The sequence below is a fragment of the Felis catus genome, chromosome B2 (assembly GCF_018350175.1).
Source record: "Felis catus isolate Fca126 chromosome B2, F.catus_Fca126_mat1.0, whole genome shotgun sequence".
Classification (NCBI taxonomy): Eukaryota; Metazoa; Chordata; class Mammalia; order Carnivora; family Felidae; genus Felis; species Felis catus.
In genome coordinates, this window is record NC_058372.1 from 39,935,301 (window position 1) to 39,951,513 (window position 16,213).

At 43.5% G+C, this 16,213-nt stretch overlaps 1 protein-coding gene across 13 annotated transcripts in view; it reads right to left on the minus strand.

Annotated features, from left to right (window-relative positions):
* Positions 1–16,213, minus strand: part of USP49 (ubiquitin specific peptidase 49) — a 95,714-nt gene that overhangs the window by 8,874 nt on the left and 70,627 nt on the right. For all 13 annotated transcript variants that reach the window (XM_045057540.1, XM_023253959.2, XM_045057539.1 and 10 more), the window contains 2 exons: positions 5,636–7,001; positions 4,113–4,317 (listed from right to left, as the gene is read on the minus strand). In XM_045057540.1, coding sequence (XP_044913475.1) covers positions 4,113–4,317; positions 5,636–6,973 — 1,543 coding nt within the window. In that variant the 5' untranslated portion in view covers positions 6,974–7,001. The remainder of the gene's footprint in view (positions 1–4,112; positions 4,318–5,635; positions 7,002–16,213) is intronic.

Below are 16,213 nucleotides of genomic sequence, written 5' to 3' on the forward strand. Positions count from 1 at the left end.
ACCTCGGGGATGGAAACCCTAGTCAAGTTGAAAGGTGGAAGGAGCTTGGGTCCCCAGTGACCATGCAGCTGCCATGCTGGCCCCTGAATATTCTTCAGACTTCTTTTTACATAACAGAAAAAAAAAAAAACCAACCAAAAACAACTAAAACTTGTTTCAAGTCATTATTGTTTCAGTTGACTGGAAAACAAACCTAATCCTGATATATCCACTTCTAAGATTTTGCATCAGCAACCTCCAAAACTGATACAGGTTTAGGGTGGTATACTCCTGATACCATATATTCATGAATGGAATATAATGGAAGGTCACTGCAACAATAGGCACACAGAGTAGATGCATATGTTGGGGTTCTATGCCTTTATATATGGGCTTATAACTTAAATTAGGATGCACCAAAATGTAATTTTTAAAGGTTTTTGTTTTCCTCAGGTAGGTCTAATTCTGTTTCCTGCTCACAGCTGGTTTTATGCCATTCAAAACTCTATCTTCCGTTTTCTCTCCTGTGAAATGGGGAATAATGCATGTATTTCAGGCTTAGGAAAAACGTAAGATGATACAGGATTACCAAAGGACAGAATATTTATTTGTTTGTTTATGTTTATTTATCTTTGAGAGAGACAGAGTGTGAGTGGAGGAGGGGCAGAGAGAGAGGGAGACACAAAATCCAAAGCAGCTCCAGGCTCTGAGCTGTCTGCACAGAGCCTGACGCGGGGCTCGAACTCACAAGCCATGAGATCACGACCTGAGCCGATGTCCCAGGCATCCCAGGACGGAATATTTTAACAGATTCTTTTTTTCAGCATGATTTGTTTGTGGCATATATAAACATTTAGAAAAGAAACTGCTGGTTTTATAGTTTTATGCTATACCTAGTTTTTGAAACATTTTCTTGGATAAGCACATTGCTGGACATGTAGGACAAGGTGGACAGGCTGGCCAAATTCATCCAGTCCAAAGCAGAACCAGTGCTCAGACTCTAATTTTGTTTCTGAAGCTACTGAATTGTGAGGAGAATGCATTTCTTTTTTTTTTTTTTCTAATATTTATTTATTTTGGGGAGAGTGCAAGCGGGGGAGGGGCAGAGAGAGCAGGACAGAGGATCCAAAATGGACTCTGTGCTGACAGTCTGACAGCAGCGAGCCCAGCGTGGGGCTTGAAGTCAGAAACTGAGCCAAAGTCAGATGCCCAACTGACTGAATTACCCAGGTGCCCCGAGGAGAATGCATTTCTAAATTACATCAAATAGGGGCACCTGGGTGGCTCAGTCAGTTAAGTGTCCAACTTCAGCTCAAGTCATGGTCTCACGGCTTGTGAGTTCGAGCCCTGTGTCAGGCTCTGTGCTGACAGCTCAGAGCCTGGAGCCTGCTTCACATTCTGTGTCTCCCTCTCTCTCTGCCCCTCCCCCACTTGTGTTCTGTCTCTCTCAAAAAATAAAACAAATGTTAAAAAAATAATACATCACATCAAATAAACCATGGAAATAAAGTTCTCTTAATTTCCATCAGAAGCCTTCTCTGAAACCACTTATAGACAACCACTCAGTTATTATATTAACTAGACTGGTGAATGGATGGGAATATAAAATTAGTGGTCCACTGTGGTGCCTGCTAATTGTTTTTGAGCTATCATGGTCCCAATGTCTGAAGAGCCTGACATCTGATTCTAAGTTGTACCTATACCATTCATAAAGGTAGCAGATCACAGCCAGATGACGCTTCACAGAGCTTCCTGTGACAACAGGATGTGAAGCTGCTGGTTTCACAGCAGACTGCAGCAGAATGAGCGTGCCATAGGACCTTTGACTAGGGCTGGTGGTCGTGACATGTAGGGGCATGAACAGAAAGAATCCAAGAGGGGCCTGGCCTTATTTTACATTCTGATTCACCAGCAGATTTTCAAAAATTATTGCAGCTCTGCCTGGGAACCCTGGCGGCGACTGCCACTCTCAGCAGAGGGAGTATGTGAGCTAAGATGGACACAATATAGAAACTGGCTTTGTTTCCCTAAAATGAAATTCACAAAGAAAAAGAAATGACTGATTCAACGGAGATTGATCAGTTCTGTCTCCATTTGATTAAGCTGGCCACATAGAGAGCGAGAAGACTGATAGTTTGAAACTTCACAAACAACAAAAATACATCTTGTACTTTCGCCATAGATTCCCTTCCCTATTTGAACTCGCCTAGAGAAATCCTGGAAATTGGCACATCTGGCAACCAGAAAAACATGCCTTTCTTGCAAAAATAAATACAAAATATTTCTTACCTAATCTATCATGTCTGAGAATGATGAAGTTCAGCTTTTAACATCCGTCTGTTCTTACAAGTAAGAAGCTTTAAGAATCACTATCTTAAAACCAAATAGGGAGCACCTGGGTGGCTTAGTCAGTTGCGTGTCCAACTTAGGCGCGGGTCATGATCTCGTGGTTCGTGGGTTTGAGCCCCACATGGGGCTCTGTACTGACATCTCGGAGGCTGGAGCCTGCTTCAGATTCTGTCTCCCTCTGCCCCTCCCTGCTGCACTCTCTCTCTCAAAAATAGACATTAAAAGGGGCGCCTGGGTGGGGCAGTCGGTTAAGCGTCCGACTTCAGCCAGGTCACGATCTCGAGCTCCGTGAGTTTGAGGCCCGCGTCGGGCTCTGGACTGATGGCTCAGAGCCTGGAGCCTGTTTCCGATTCTGTGTCCCCCTCCCTCTCTGCCCCTCCCCCATTCATGCTCTGTCTCTCTCTGTCCCAAAAATAAATAAACGTTGAAAAAAAAAATAGACATTAAAAAAAAAAAGAAAACCAAATAGATACTGCTCTTAATAAGATAATTTAGGTCACTATCTTTATATCTCAATGAGGAACAGGGCAGGTGACTCTATAGTCAACCAGGTACAGCATTCTAAAATGGCAAAATGGGGGCACCTGGGTGGCCCAGTTGGTTAAATGTCTGATTCTTGATTTCCACTTAAGTCATAATCTCATGGTTCGTGGGACCTAGTCCCATGTCAGGCTCTGTGCTGACAGCTTGGGTTCCTGCTTGGGTTCTCTCTCATCCTCTCTCTCTGCCCCTCCGCTGCTCATGTGTTCTCTCTCTCTCTCAAAATAAACAAATGTTAAAAAAAAAAATAACTGGCAAAATTATATCAAGTATGACTTTTGATTTTTGTTCTGATTCTTCAGGGGCAACATGTTTCCCACTATTTACTATTTTAAAGACGATATGCAAACATACTAAGAAGGGTCATCATAAGATTGTGGTTCCCAAAACTTGTAGTCCAAATTATTTTATGGCTGCAAATTGATTTCAAGATATGTACACAATCCATTAATTTTAGCTTCCAAATCTTGACATGCCAAAAAACCCAAACATGAGTTTCCAAGTTTGCTCTGTATTCCCTCTGTATGTGCTGGGTTAGCAAAAGCATTGAGTGTTGGTGTGGCAAGACAGAAGGAGGTCTGCGTCAGATGTCTACGTAACTACATGGAAAGAGTTCCACTTTAAATTAGAGCCATGGCAGAGATACTTTATGACCTCCTTCCCCCACTTCCTCAAATGCATGGCATGTGAAGGCATGTGAAAACAAATGCAGAAAGTAACCATGAAGCTGATGCACCTTACGACTTGCTTTCTTGGTCTCCTACCAGTCTTTAGCATCAATTCTGACAGACTTGAAATCTACAAATTCGGTACAAAAATACACATTTCTGATACCGTAACCCTCACACAGGCTATGCCACCTGACTTTAGATGAAATAAGAACTGTCAAATCTATATTCATGAATTTAAGTAGGACCCTTGTAGCACTAGGAAGCAAGTACTAACATTCTTAGAGTCCCCATTTCAGGATCCTTTCAATGCCTCCCAAGATAACAACTGATGTCAATCACAGCAGGAGTCAAAGGAAGCCCAACACCTAGGTTTTGTTTTGTTTTTTAACATAGGACGACGTCAACATGCTTGTTTTCAGGAAAATGGGAGGAAAAAAATCTTTAAAAGATGCTTTAAAACCACTCAGAATTATCATTGTTACTTTTGATGAAAAGGGCAAAAGCAGCATCTTAAATTGATATTTCAGGTGCACACCCACCTCTCCCCCTCCACTTCCACCTCCCAGCACTCACTGTTACACTGGTCACAAGCGTAGATTCTCCCTTCCAGGGCCTCTGTCTCTGTGAACTTGGCCAGCATCTCAGTGAGCAGGCACTCAGTCTGATTCAAAGGGACAAACCCCTTTTCTATGCAGTGATACCGTTCAGGGAATTCCAGGGACAAATCCCAAAAGGGCTCAATGGTATTGGATTTGTAATTGCATGATACACATGTAACCTAGAATGAAAAGAGTGATTCACAGGTTATATAATCTCCATGCTTCCCACATACACTTTTGCTCGATTTACAGAAAACACATAACCTACCAAAACTAAGTGTAGTTTTCAAAAAAATCTTTCACTGTAATACTAAAATAATAACTTTAAGAGCATTAGAGCATATTACTTCTGGTATACATTGCTAACTATGATGCTAGCTGGAACTGATAAACTACACAGCACAGGTTATTACCTTCCCCTTTCTCTCTTCTCTTCTCCCAAAGCATGCTCTACCATTCAATGCTATGGTAGTACAGACCAATAGTTATCATGGGATCATTCACAGATCGGTCTGAGATAGAGAATTGGCAGATTCCTGTCTGCTTCTCTCATCCTCACAACTTCTTCATCCAGACTTTGCTCCTTCCACCCACTCCAACTTGCCTCTCTTTTTTGCCCTTGTTTCTTGCAGTATCCCTACACAGATCCTTGTATTCAAAGAGCCTCAGGGTACCTTATTAGACCTCCTCTCCCCCCATAACTTTCCCGATGCACCTTTCTTCCTGTGGACCCTCAGGGTGTAGAGGAAGTGCCCATAAATACTTCCCCTTTCACATGCTAAAAAAAAGCCTAAATAAACCTTCTCTTCCATCCCATTCATCACTCTTTTAAAACTGTAAACACCAAGACACAAACCTCAGTAGCATAATGTAGAAGTTTCACCTCAATCTCTTAAGTTGTCCAGTTTTTTAACTCTAAAAATTCTTTCTGCACAAAGTTCTATCTATGAGTCTTGGCTTATGTCCCTACATGCTAACAATCCAGAAAAGAAGAGGTAATGAGGAACAGGAGGGAAGCTTGCTTAGGCCTTGGGCATCCTCCTAGCCACCTCCCTTCCTTTTTTATGTAAAGCATGTCCTGGAAGGAAGAATGCTCTTTCAAACTAGGGTGGAACCAGGGTTATAGGCAACCTGTTCAGTTTACTGAAACTGATCTAGGGATGGCATGCCAACAATGGGTACTTAATTATAACAATGAGATATTACCTATATTGTCATTAAAGCTTGAAGACATTCACTGAAAATGAAACGATATGGGAAATTCAACCAAAAACCTGCCCAGAAAGAGGAGGCAAGTTCCCCAACGAGGCCAACACAACGTACAGCACAATGAAAGGTACAATGGCCACCCTCCATTATGCGTAATTACAGCAAATGTTGGCTACCCTAGTCCGCCCAGATAACCTGTGGGAGGCACTCACAGGAAGCCCAAACTCTAACCAGCAAGCCTCCCTGCAGTGCGATGGGCAGTGTAGGGGTCAGGGTGGGCCAACCTACCTGACTGAGTAGCTGCCCGTGGAATATGGTGTTCACCACCTTTAAGACCTGTTTGGTGAGCTTCCTCTGGGAGAAAGGGATGAGGATCCGGCGCGTGGTACCCTCGGACTCGAGCTCTTGCTGTACTTTGTGCAACAGCTCACAGAGGAATTCCTGCGCGTCCTGCTGGTCGTAGCCCCGGAAGGCGGGGATCAGGCTCCAAACGGAGTGAAGCATGGCGAAGGGGGACACCAGGGCCCACTTGCCGGACCACATGACACGGAAGAGGGTGTGCAGTTCGTGACAGAGGGAAATGTGCTTCGAGCTCGGCTCCTTGTTCTGGATGAGTTCTAGGCTCCTGCTGATGGAGGCCCCGCCGTTGAAGCAGAGGCCCTCCCGCTCGCACGACTCCGCCCGGTCGCTCCTGGCCGACAGCTCGGTGGCCGAGCTGCCGGCCGGCCTGCCCGAGAGCGGAGCCTTCCCGTTGGGGGCCTTGGGAAACAGTTGTTGGGTCTGGGAAGGGTCGAGGTTCAGAAAACACTCGCGGAACTTCTGGAGGTGGCTGAGCACCTGCAGGATGGAGTTCATGTAGCAGGTGTTGCCCAGGTTGCGCAGGCCCGTGACGCCCGGCGCTATGGCGGGCGCGCGGCGCGGCTGGGGGCGGCCCCCGGCGGGCGCGCGCGGCGGGGCGGGGCGCGGGGCGGCGGCGCGGGGCGCGTGCAGCAGCAGGCGCGCGCTCTTGCGCGGAGGGGCGCTGGCCAGCTCCTCCAGCAGCCGCCGCTTCACCTCGCGCCGCCGCTGCCGCGCCTCCTCCTTCTTGCGTTCCAGCGCCTCCTCCTGCCGCCGCTGCTCCAGCTTCGCCTGGCCGCGGGAGCTCTTCTCGAACCAGAGCCGCAGCGTCTTGGCCAGCAGGCGCTGGCGCCGGTACCACAGAGCCGTGAGCATCTGCGGCTGTCCCTGAGGAGCGCGCTGCGGCGGGACGGCGTCCTCGCCCGAGGCCATGGACCGCAGCGTCCGGCCGCGCCTCAGCGGCGGGTCCTGCTTCTGGCCCCTGACCGCCAGGAGGGAGCTTCTGAGCAGCTTCAGGTCCCCCTCGGGGTTATCGTTGAGCACATAGTCCTTGCACAGGTAACAGAACACGTACAGATCTCGGACCTCCATAGCTAGCGGGTGCCCAGTCTCCTCAAAGTGTTTAAGGGCGTGATCCTCGATGTAGCGGCCGCAGGCCACGTGGGAGCACTTGAGACAAGCCCACACCGACTCGGTGGTGGCGCACTCCCTGCAGCACCACTTCTGCGGGTTCAGGATGGAGTGGTCCTGGGCGAGCCGCAACCGCCCGACATGTTTGCATCTATCCATGTCTTATAGAAGGCTCCAGTCTTTCAACCTGGCACGACAGAGCCCAAGAGAGAGAGAGAGAGAGAGAGAGAGAGAGAGAGAGAGAGAGCGAGCTTTCAGCAAAATCTTTTCCTAGAAAAAGGCTTGCAACCGCCGTTTTCAACTCAATGCTCACTAGTTTTCAATTCAAAATTGGTTCCTTTGGAAGGAAGTTAAGAAATAAAATACTGTCTTGGGGGGAGGGCTTGGCACTAAGTCGAATCTTTACATTTTCTAAGCTTGTATAAATTCCCGAATATCAGCTAATTTTTACGTGAGGCTGATTTGTATTCCTTAGGTAATGTCATTACCCTTAGTTCATTCACATTGCACCCAACTGGCCACCAGGGGAAAGAAACTTGTATTCTGAACCATCTCTGAACTGATCATGTCCTCTGTATCTTGTACTGATCAAGATCCTAGTTGTATACACAAAGGGACAGGAGAGGAGAGACATAATGTTTCAAATACCAGTGAGAGATGAAGACCCTCAAATGTAAAGGCAATCTTAGGTCAGCTTCAATGTATTTCAAAATAGAGGTAACAGGACAGGTAAAGGTAAGAAAGAGAAAGTCCTCTACAGTACAAGGTGCCATTTTTCTTTAAAAGATTTTTAATGTTTATTTTTGAGAGAGAGAGAAACAGAGTGCGAGCTGGGGAGGGGCAGAGAGCGAGGGAGACACAGAATCTGAAGCAGGCTCCAGGCTCCGAGCTGTCAGCACAGAGCCTGACACAAGGCTTGAACTCATGAACCTTGAGATCATGACCTAAGCTGAAGTTGGATGCATAACTGACTTAGCCACCCAGGTGTCCCTAAGGTGCCATTTTTCTTTTCTTGGGTCCAAAGAACCTGGCTAAGGAGACAGTCTGTGAGTCTGAATCTAAATAACTTTTTTTTTTTTTTTTTTTTTTTTTGTAGTAGGCTCTACACCCAGCATGGTGCTCAAACTCACAACCCCTAGATCAAGAGTCACGTGCTCTACCGACTGATCCAGCAAGGCACCCCAATCTAAATAACATTTTATATGTCCACTATGGTCTGAATGTTTGTGTAACCCCCATTCATGTGCTAAAATGCCCCTTGCCCAAGGTGATGGTATTCGGAGGCAGGGCCTTTGGGAGATGATCAGGTCATGAATGGGTTGACCCTCATGGAATGAGCCTTCACAAATGGGATTTTAGTGTCCTTATAAAACAGTTCCCTCACCCCTCACCCACGTGAGGACACAGTGAAAAGCCAGTCTTATGGCCGTGAATCAGGAAGTCCTTACCAGACATGGAATCTGGTGCCATGATCTTGGGACATCCCAGCCTTCAAACTAAGAGAAACATTTGCTGTTTATAAGCCACCGAGTCATGGTATTTTTGTTATAGCAACCCTGAGGGACTAAGACAATGTGAAAAGAACACGTACATCTTGTAGAAACGGTGGGAAAACTTTTACTTTCGTTACTAAAAGTATATGTAAGTACCGAATTAGATCTCTTAGGACAAGTGATGGAGTGGCTACTGGTTTAACCAAACTACCAAGCAAAAAGGAAAAAAAAAAAAAAAAAGCAAATCTTCCAGATGATATACATGAAAATGCTTTTTAAAATAGTGGCAACATATTGAGCTTTTTTTCTTCCTGTCTTCCTAACATTGCTTCTTCCATATTGTTCTTCCGAGAAACCTAATGGGCAATTTCTCTAAGGAAAAGAGGCTAGACAATTAATTTAAAAGAAAACTCTTTATTCTTTGGAACCTTGACAGTTTTTTTTTTCTTTGCCAGTACCAATATTTAAATTTCCTAAAGGTATTTCCTCCTATAAACTTCCTTCAACCCCATTTCTTCTACACCTTCATTTCTGTGAGCAAATGAAGTTGCATGATTATGGAGTCACCCAGAGAAGTTTTAAATCCAGTAAATTCTGAGTAGTTCCTTTAATTGGTTTCCAGATGCCCTTTTTGGCCTTGTCCTATTGCTAAAACCTACAACTATATACCACAGGACCAAATGAGAGATCCTTCCTATTTTTTATTGCCCATTCCAGATTGGCAAAGGCCATGTCCCTAGATAAGAAACCCTTAAATCATACAAAGGAAAGCAACCTAGGTGATCTTCAATCAAGTCAGATCATGCTTTTCCTTTGAGTTCTTTCAGGATTTAGGTTCTCCTACATTATTTTTCTAATTATTGATTTGTTTTACTAAGTGCCCTGTAAGTCTCTGGATGTTATTTCCTAACTAGATATAATCTTCTTCGGTGAGAAGATCATGTGTTATATTTCTTTTTTCACCCCTTTATAGCTTCACAACTTGTGGGTGCTCAACTCTTAGTGGTCAGAGGTGTTCTGTCAGACTTACCTTCCCACACAGTCCAGAATGGTACTGAATTAACCATTTCTTTTTACTTTTTGTAGGGCACAGCCAAATTAAAACGTACATATATTAAAAAGATGAGATGGTAAATAAATGAATTTTCTTTTTGCTATTTATTACCAACCAAAAGTTGAAGTTGAGTATGCATGGTGCTTGCAACCAATTACTGGGGACACAAAAGAAAGTCAATAATTACAGAGCGAAGGGGGAAGCAAAATCAAGAGACTGGCAACTCTCAAGTTCCTCACTTAATATTTTTCAAAATGTAGTTTCTGAGCCACTTACCAGCATCAGAATTCCCTCGGATACTTGTTATTTGTACAGATTTCTGGTCACAGCTCCAAACCTAATGAATCAGAATCTGGGGAGGGGTCTCAAGTCTCCATTTAAAATAAGCCATACAGAGGACTCGCTTGTGCATTAAAACCTCAGAACCACTGCACTAATCCAGTAAATGATAGGGATGAAGATGTCCTCATGGAAATCAAAGAAAGAATTTTCTTTCTCGACATCTTCTACTTCGACCAACATTAATTATCCAATAGAACTTCCAGCAATAATGGAAATATAATTTATCTGTGCTGCTTAATACTGTATTCACTGGCCACCTGTGCCTATTGAGTACTTGCAATGTGGCTAGTGAGAATGAGGGACTGAACCTTTAGTTTTATTTAATTTTAATTAATTTAACTTTTAAAGGTTTATTTATTTATTTTGAGAGAGAGAGAGAGAGAGAGAGCGGAAGAGGGGCAGATAAAGGGAGAGACTCTCAAGCAGGCTCTGTGCTGTCTGCACAGAGCCTGATATGTGGCTCAAACCCACAAACCTAGAGATCATGACCTGAGACGAAATCAAGAATCTAACACTTAGCCAACTAAGCCACCCAGGTGCTCCTAATTTTGATTAATTTAAATGTAAATAACCATATATGGGTAGTGGCTGCAATACTGGATAGCACAGACTTAAATACACCAGGACATATAAATCTTTAGCTCACTCGGCTTTTCTTTTTGTTTTCTTTCCTTTGAAAGATTCAGTACGCACTGAATCGTATCTGAATAGCCTCTTCTTATGACTCAAAACCTGGCAAATCCCCATTTTAGCCAACAGGAGCCTTGATGTGTCTTCAGGAATTTAATTGCTACAGAGATCTTATCACATGAAACTCAGCACAGCTTTAAATCCTACAAAGAGAATATCTCTGTGAACAGGAAGCCAGCAACACAACACTCGGAACACTGATGCCTTGCAAAATCAAGGCCTATGCTGAACAGCCAAAAGCCCAAATAGAAAAACACCAAAGAACCATTCCACACCCTCTCCGTGAAGAGCTGTCAAATGGAAAGGGCACTCTGGAAATTCTTTCTTCCGATTTCATTTTCTGATCTATAAATCTGCTGATCACGCACATCCTTTCCTGCACAGCCCTTTCCCCATTACAAATCTGTCGTGGCAACTCACTAACCTGCCATATGGCAGAGTAAATCCATTCAGGAAAACACAGGGCTACCTTGTACCTCACCACACTGAGTTAAGCTAGGCAGACTAGCTTCTCTGGGGAAAAAACATATCATGAAATGGAAACCACCCAAAAGTGACACAAAAGAAAAAAGCCACTTTAACCAACATACAAAATAAAGAATAAAGAGAACACAATCCAGGTATACTCCGTTCAAGAGAGGCAAGGTTTAACATACCTCTCATACATACTCTGATTAAGAACCAGGCCTAACACCCATAAGTGTAAAGAATTCTATTTTACATTTTGCTGATATGTACACCTTTTCCTTCATAATTCCCAAAGGCCATAATAGTCCTAACACTTCCACTTAAAACCTACATCACCCAGTGTGACAGACACCCAACATCCCAGAGCTAAACTTGCAGTGTAACTGGCAAAGAATAAGATGTGCCTTAACAGTTCTCCATTGATAAGGAGATGAGCAACTTTATTTTTTTTAAAAAAAAAATTTTTTTTTTCAACGTTTATTTATTTTTGGGACAGAGAGAGACAGAGCATGAACGGGGGAGGGGCAGAGAGAGAGGGAGACACAGAATCAGAAACAGGCTCCAGGCTCTGAGCCATCAGCCCAGAGCCCGACGCGGGGCTCGAACTCCCGGACCGCGAGATCGTGACCTGGCTGAAGTCAGACGCTTAACTGACTGCGCCACCCAGGCGCCCCAAGAGATGAGCAACTTTAAATGAAGGTCCTACACACCCTGGATTGATCTACACATGGGGTAAATAAACTTGACAAAATATTATTGCTTCTTTAATTACCATAGTTTTATTTTAAAAATATGAATCAACTCGACTACAAGACATAATCACTATTTAAAAGCATCCCACTATAGTTAATGCCACTAAATATTAAATTAGAAGAAGGTAATGAAATCTTCAACTCATGCCTTTGTTCTGAATTAGGAACTTCTAGATTTATCCCATTCTTTTTTTTTTTTTTTAAGTCTCTGTATGAGATGACCGAATATTACAATCATCTTTCAAAAATCTATAGCTTAAAAATACGATTGTCTTTTAATTGGGGCATTCCAATTGTTCTCTTGTAGCAAATTTCTTAGCTGATCCTAAACGTGTTAACTACATCACCAGAATAAAACTTCTGCAGGGAAGGCGGGGGGAATCAACAAAAACCAAATAGGAAAAAAAACAATCTCCTTTGGAGAGAATCCCATTTCTTCTCTCTCCCTCATCATAGTGATTTCTTCTCAGTTCTTAACTAAGGACAGTGGAATAATCCTGCCTGGTCTTAGTGAGACCAAGTGGCATAAATTCCAGCTTCAGAGAGAGTAGACACTATGGTAACATGCTGACAGCCTTCATTTACATAAAAGAATACTAATTACGTGGTATCATCAACATCTGCGATTCTGCTCACTGCCATATGCGACGGCACGGGGTATTTTAACCCTTCAACTTACTAAATGTACCCTAAATTGCATGTACCACAAAACTCGCAAAGACTGCTTGAAAAGACACGGTGAATACATTTTTCTAAATAAGTACTGGAAATGAATTTTATTTTCAGCTAACATTTTATTTCCAAAAGATATGGGAAAATATAATTTAATACCAATATACAATTAAGGAAAAGGTGAAGGTACAGTTAATAACCCCAAAGGGAAGAACGCTACATTCTAGAATATTATGCAGGGCTCTAACAGGCTGTATTATAAGCACAATGAAACTAGCCTTTTGCATTTTTAGATTACGGCTACAGTAAGGCAAAAACAATAAAAATACAAAATAAGAAAAAAAGTAGGAGAAGAGCCTGAGAGGGATGACATTGGTGAGAGTGCTCAGAAGCCCTTTGCTAAGGCAGTGTATGTGTGGGGAGGGGGCTGAATGGGTGGAGGGTCCCCACTCCTTGCTGCTCCCTTCCTCCCGCCCCTCCCTCTGGGTTCCCATCCTCCCTGGGGGTGACCGGAGGGGTGACCGGAGGGGAGGAGGGTAACCTATAGGTCAGAGCACTGCTCGGAGACTCCTAGAGAGGCTGAATTCTCTTGAGAGGGCTTCAGAAGCACTGACTAAATGTGTTCTGACCTCTGACCTGAGGACAGGGCTGACTACTGAAGCAGTGACTCTGAGCCACGGGCAATGGCATACTCATACGCTGGGTGTGCCAAGCCTTGTGAGCTGTGTTCCCGCTCACCTGGTGTCAGTAGTCAAGTACCGGTGTTCAGGAATGACTGTCTAATCGTTGGTGACAGCAGATTTAGGTTACGCCCATGTGTCTCTCTCACTTGTGTTAGGCCTTGCCTTCTTCAGTAAAAAAGGAGTAGGGTTCACATAGGAAGCTGGGCCAGGCCCATGACCCTGCTCTGCCCACGGCAGGGGCCGTACCTGTGGCCCAGCAGGGACATGACAAGGGCAGCACAACCAGCACGGAAAAAATGCTCTGCTCTGTACCAAATACCAACCTCTCTGACCACAGTACGAGCTGGAATTGGGTTTAAGCCCTTTGTACCTTCAGTCTCTGCCATCTTTTGTTCACCTTTCTCTCCAGGTACACATATGCCCAAGTCTCTCCTGTCTAGACAGAGGAGAGGCATACAGACACTTTCTCCTCCGCCTACTTTATTTCTGGCAAGATCACGTGCAGCTGCATCTTCCCTCACAGTTCACTCTTCAACACATCCATTGCATGGAAACTATTTTCTCAAAGGTCATTAGTAATTTCCTTATAGCGAAGTTCATTAGCCTGAATTTTAGGCTACTGTTCTTCTCTGGTTTTCTTCCTATGTCTGTAATTATACCTTCCCTGTTTTTGTGTATCTCTCTTCCTGGAAATGTAGGCTTTCCTCAAGGTTCTGTCTTTGGCTCTCTTCTCAGTGATTTCATCTATTTCTAGAATGTTGAGTATCATTTCTGTACAAGATGATATATTTTATTTTGTTTTTTTAATTTTTATTGAGAAAGAACGAAAGTGGAGGACTGGGGCAGGGGGAGAGAGAATCTTAAGCAGGCTCCACACTCAGCACGGGGCCTGATACAGGGCTCGATCCCACAACCTTGGAATCATGGCCTGAGTAGAAATCAAGAGTTGGACGTTCAACTGACTGAGCCACCCAGGCGCCCCAAGATAATGTATTTTAATTTTCACAAATACTTCTTAAAAAGCACTTTATTCAGATAGTTTACATACCATAAAATTCACTCATTTAAAGCATACAACTCCACAATTTTTAGTATTTTCAGAGTCCCGCAAGAACTTCTGAATATAAAATCCATTTCATTGCAGAGTCTCAGTCTCAGGTTGGATTTTCAGTCGGATGCTTGCATTATGTATACGACTATTAATAGTATCTGCAAGACGAAGCTATTGAACATGTTTTGCACTTTTTTGTTTGCTTAGTAGCCATGATGATCAGGCACCGAGATATATACAGTTTCATGCAGGTCTCCAGGTGATCAAGATACATAAGATGACTGATAGGGGGTTATGGAGATGCCATCTGTGGAACAAAGCTAAGCTAGCTGGCCTTCAAGGGATCTGACCTTTTGATTGATTAACCTAATACTCTTGCCAAAGAGGTCTGTGCCTAAAACTTATTAACACCTTGTCGAGGAGGAGAGTAGACTGGGGAAAGGTGGCCAAAAAAGAGTGCTCACAAGAAATTCTGAATCCACGTGGAAAACACACACACACACACACACACACACACACACACACACACATACACACACACACACTGTTAGAAATGTCACCTGTGACTCTGCAGAGACATGGTAGCCAAGAGTAGAGGATAACTAGGTTTGCTGTATAAACATGAAACACAGCTTTACTGTAATTTATGCTGCCGCCCGATCAAAGGGGCCTATTTGCTACAACCTGGTGTAAATGTTTTAGCATTGTCTCCCTGACAAGCTAGTGTTGAAGCAAGGTCCAAACTAAAGGCTCCCTCTTCTACTCCACTGCCATATGGAAAATCTCTGACACTGAGAATCAGGGTTAACCTTTCAAAAATTTGACCCCAGGAACTGTGGTTTGTCCCGGCAGTATGCCTCTAAAACAGTATGCTCTCCACAGCAGCCAGTCAGTCGTCAACAACGTATACATATGTCAAAGTCTGTATGTGTGCCAAAACTTCTTGAATTGTGTGCTTTAAGTATGTGCGGTTAACTGTATGTAAATTACACCTTAGTAGAGCTGTTAAAAATTACACAAACACACACCCAGCGAACAATTTACCCCTAATGAATAGATGGAGGCAGCAGCTTCTTATACTACTAGGTGAAAACTGACAGGAAACTTTATCAGGAATGGTTAACACCAGTAACACCTGACTCCACTGATCAGCTTTACACTAAAAGCAGGAGAGTCAGACACTACATGCTTCCCTGATAGGATGTAATAAAGGGCTCACAGCAGCATCACCTATGAAGTACTCTGGCTGAAAGACCTGAATCTGAGTCCAGTGAAGCATTTAGATCCAACTACTAGGGTATGAGAAATGTGGGTGACAGAACATGCTACCACAAGGCTGCAATTAGCCAGATTACCACATCAGAGTGTGGCAAATGCTATGGGCTCAATGACCTGTAGTCTTTAATAAATAAATGACACGAGGAAAAAGGGGGTGGGGATGGATCTGCTATAGATTATACGAAACCTAGAGACATATCAACCCCATTTAATGTGTGCCTCAAATGTATCTATTTTTTAATTTTTAAAAAATGTTTATTTATTTTTGAGAGACAGACTGTGAGCAGGGGAGGAGCAGAGAGAGAGGGAGACACAGAATCTGAAGCAGGCTCCAGGCTCTGAGCTGTCAGCACAGAGCCCGACTCGGGGCTTGAACACATGAGCAAGGAAGTCATAACCTGAGCTGAAGTCAGACGCTTAACTGACTGAACCACCCAGGCGCCCCTGTGTGGCTCATATTTAAATCTTGATTTGAACAAACCAACTATAAAAAGACAGTTTGCAGATAACTGGGAAAAAAATGTTTTAAAATACTGTATGCCTCTAGCTATTTTCACTATTTTTTTTAACAGTTTCATTGAGATATAAGTGACATACAACAAACTATACATATTTAAAGTATACAATTTGGTACGTTTTGGCATATAGTATATACTTATAAAAGCACCACAATCAAAAGACTGAACACACCCATCACTCCCCAGATTTCTTTCTGCCTCTTTGTAATCCTTCCCTCTCTACCACCCGAAGTCCACAGCTGGAGAAATTTGAACACAAAGTATTAGAAAACATTAAATAACTATTTTGTGTGACAGTGATACAGTGGTTATACCTTTTCAGTCTTTGTATGTTAGAAATATCTCAAGTATTTATAGGTGAAATATTATGATGTGTGGAATTTGCTTTAAACTATTCT